Raw genomic sequence first — 3692 nt, forward strand, 5'->3', positions numbered from 1 at the left:
ATTGCCTCGGGGCGGGGTGGAGGCTCTGCTAATGACAGCCTCGATGCTCTGAGAGGGGCAGCTCAGCCCGCCCCTATGGAACTGGTCACCTATAGAGGGACCCGTGGCACCAGCAGTCAGGGCGTGTTTGGATCCCGTCGCACCCCCGTCGCGCCCTGCACCTCCACACCAGACTCACCTTCCCTCATGTGAACCCTAACCCAGGACGTGGGGGGAGATTTTTGTGACGTTCCCAGAAGAGCTGTAGGCCGGGCAGATGGTATCGTGAGACAGTAAAACCACACACTCCCTTTGCAGACGCTGCGGCGAGAGGGGACTCAGTTTTCTGGGTTTGTGTCCTTCGGTCACGGCCCATAGGCCATCAGTTCCTGTCTCCATAACTGGAAAGATGTGAATCACATTGTCTGTATAACGAAAGCTGAGGAGTCTCATGTAATCACATAACTCTGGGAACAGACATTTTCATATAATAAACCAATACAGAGATATTGTAATTAAAAGCACAAGCCTGGCAACACTGTTTTATATTTCTTTAGAGACCAAACCGGCTGTTAGCAGTGAATTCTTTGACGCAAGTCGGCTCTCAGCTGCCTTCTCTCTCCCACCTGCAGGGGGGACACACCAGCTCTGCCCTCCTGCAGACTTTCTGAGAAGTGAGGCACCCCAAAATGGGAAGCGGAATACTGTGAATTGCCATAACCCACCCCTCCGTGGAGAGGAAAAGAGCTGTGCTGCAGAAGAGGTGACAGGTTTCTCCTGGGAAGTGAAGGAGCATGAGTGATTTTCTCCAGGAGGTGATATTGCCCATCAGCAATAGGGAGAGGAAAGGACGGAGACTGTCTTTGGGGCGTTGTTACTCTGGGTCTAGACCCACTTCTGGGTCCCTCTCCGGTGGAGCAGGATGAGGATCCGCCTGCGGGTCTGCTTCATTTTCCAGCCGTACAGGAGCAGCTTCAGGACAGGCGGCGCGAGGAGGCAGGCATCGGCCAGGAGCGTGAGGGGGCAGGTGGTGCCCAAGCCTGCGGATGATGGACGAGCCAACGAGCGGGGTGTAGAAGATCAGGATGGCACAGAGGTGGGAGATGCACGTGCTAAAGGCTCTGGCTCGTGCTTCCTGGGAGACGCTGCTCAAGATGGCCCTGATGCTCATCATGTAAGACAGGAGGATGGTCAGGGAGCCCAGGGTCACCGCAGTCAGCCCGTACAAGCCGCTGACCCCGACATCCCCACAAACCAGCCTCAGTGTGTCCCGGTGCAGGCAGAAGGAGTGAGACAGGACACGGGGCCTGCCAAAAGGCATCTTCTTAATAAGGGTGGTGATGGGTAGAGCCCCACAGATGCCCCATGTGAAGATCACACACACACACACACCCCTTCATTACGAGGGAGCTCATCAGGACAGAGGCGTCGTGTAAAGGGTAGCCAATAGCAACAAAGCGATCAAAAGCCGTGGCCACCAGCACCCCAGACTCGATGGCACAGAAGGAGTGGATGAAGTACACCCGGGCAACGCATGCCTCAAATCGGAGGGAGGAGGACTCAAAAATGGCCATGGAGAGAGACAAGTCCAGGTCTGCCATGGACAGCACGGGGAGGACATAGTACATCGGGGTACGGAGGCTCTGTCCTGTCACCTGGAGTAAGGAGCGGTTCCCCAGGAGCATGGGGGGGTGCAGGCAGCACAGAGGCAGCGCCAGGCAGTAGCTGCTCACCGGCAGGCCGGGAATGCTGGTGAGGGAGAAGGTCAGAGGACTGGACCCAGTCCTATTGGAAGGTGACATCTCATGCACTGATGGTCCGCGAGTCTGGAAATAATAGTGTCTTGGACTAAAAGCCCTGTGTGAGACACCCCGTGCACCCCAGCTGCAATGGTGTTGGGAGAACGGGCCAAAAAAACCCCCGTGCAGCTGCTCTCAGGAATAACCATCACATCGACAGGGTGGGCCAGTCCCAGGGTCGCTGTGGGCTGTGCAGATAACAAGGAAAGAGCAGGGTGGCATTTAATGTGTCTCCCCAGCCTTTAAATACCCGGAGTTTCAGGAGATTTGGTGCTCAGCCCGTGGGGAGGCGCCTAAAGCTTCTCGGCAGCACAGGCAGGACGACAGCCCGGGGTTGGGGTGCTCCTGCCTGGGGAAGGAGGGGAGGTGGGCTGAGGACCCGGAGCCCAGCCCCAAAGCACCCGGACGGGAGAGGGGAGATGGGGGGGAGTCAGAGGAAGGTCAGTGCTTGTGCTGAACGCAATGCGGTCAGACCGCAAGAGATAGCAGCTTGCTCTGAGTGGAGAAGCAGCCCCATTACATGTGACTCTGTATTGATTTCCTCCCTTTTTGTTTAAGTATGGCGAAAGGTATAACGTTTTAGGGAGCTTTATCAGCTAAAGCTGCAAGTCAATTAACCAAACCGACCCTGATGGAAGGAAAATGGATTTGTGCTTTATAGCTGCCAAAAAGGTTAAAGGGAAAGGAAGACATTCAGAGACTGGAATAAGACTGAGAACCTGACATGGCGCTTCGTCAGAACACGCTGGAGCAAACCCCAGGTCCCCATCCAGCGCTCCGGGAGCTGCCCGCGGCCCTCAGCTGCGATGCTCAGCGACGGGAGGCTGGGGCAGATTTCCAGAGAAATATTCCAAACAGGTTTCTCTGCAAATGCAGTTAAATTTAGCACATCTTGAAAGCGGCAGCTGAACAGCTGGTGGTCACAGCAGCACAGCCTCAGCTCCTGCCTGGGCTGAGCAGGGAAAGTGTCTCTGTTCAGCTGGAAACAAACACGTTTTGCATAACTGAAGAGCACAAACTGATTAAGATTTGACCCGGATTGAGTCTGCACACCCGTGAGGCGTTCTGAGACCTCATCTGCTATCAGAAAAAAAAACAACAAACCAAACCCCAAGATTTCACATGGCCAAAGGGTCATGAGAGCCGGCGGTGGGGGAATGACCGTGCCTGCAAGTAGCACAGGTCACCGTGGGGCTGCTCCTCAGACACCCGCTGCCCTCAGGAGGGGGAAGAGCCACACGAGGACAAAAGTTAGAGCTGTCTGTCCCTGGGCCGAGGGGACAAAGCTCTGAGAGACACCCGAGCAGTGCTGGGAGAACTGGGACAGCGCAGGAGGGAACGGAGGGGATGAAGAGCCCAAAGCCGAGGAGCTCCTGTGGGGAACAAAGTCGTCACAGAAATAAACTGACACATCCCATTCGTGTAGGACTTGAGAGAATGAGGAAATTTTTAAATTATTGATCAAGATCAATTTTTAGGGGGGCTTTCCATACCAAGCCCATCTGCCCATATCAGATAGATCGAAATTAATATTTAGTGAAGCAATTTGCCATCTTAGCACTTTTCTAATGTGCTGCTTTGTTGTTCCTGCCAGGGATTTTTGTAAATCCTTGTTGTGACGCAAACCCTCAAACAAATTGTCCTGGCAGGGGAAGAGCATCTCTGGTCTGTCATCCCCAGGCAGCCCCCCCTGTGCTTACCCCGGGTCACAGAGGGGACAGGGCTGGCGACCTGCACTTAACCCAAACAGAACAACCCCCGCAGGTCTCACCCAGGGACTCACAGGTCATTTCTTTGCTCCTCAGGGGGTGGGAGCACCACAGGGCTGTGTACACGTGGGTGTTTTTCTGTCTTCTCTGAAAAAAAAAAAATAAAAATGGCAGAGTGCAAAAAGGGGATTGAAGGCAGCCGGGG

At 54.6% G+C, this 3692-nt stretch overlaps 2 protein-coding genes across 2 annotated transcripts in view; one reads left to right on the forward strand and one right to left on the reverse strand.

Annotated features, from left to right (window-relative positions):
• Positions 1–864: 864 nt before the first annotated feature.
• LOC113475999 (olfactory receptor 51E1-like) lies at positions 865–1781 on the reverse strand. The gene is given in 3 exon segments (XM_026841272.1): positions 865–997; positions 999–1373; positions 1375–1781. Coding segments are annotated over 3 exon segments (915 nt in total).
• A 459-nt stretch (positions 1782–2240) lies between these two features.
• The window catches only part of LOC113476000 (olfactory receptor 51E2-like), a 2793-nt gene continuing 1341 nt past the window's right edge, over positions 2241–3692 (forward strand). The window contains exon 1 of the mRNA XM_026841273.1: positions 2241–2245. Within this exon, the coding sequence (XP_026697074.1) occupies positions 2241–2245 (5 nt within the window). The remainder of the gene's footprint in view (positions 2246–3692) is intronic.

The sequence above is a fragment of the Athene cunicularia genome, assembly GCF_003259725.1.
Source record: "Athene cunicularia isolate RWA chromosome 1 unlocalized genomic scaffold, athCun1 chr1_part4, whole genome shotgun sequence".
NCBI classification, from domain to species: Eukaryota; Metazoa; Chordata; class Aves; order Strigiformes; family Strigidae; genus Athene; species Athene cunicularia.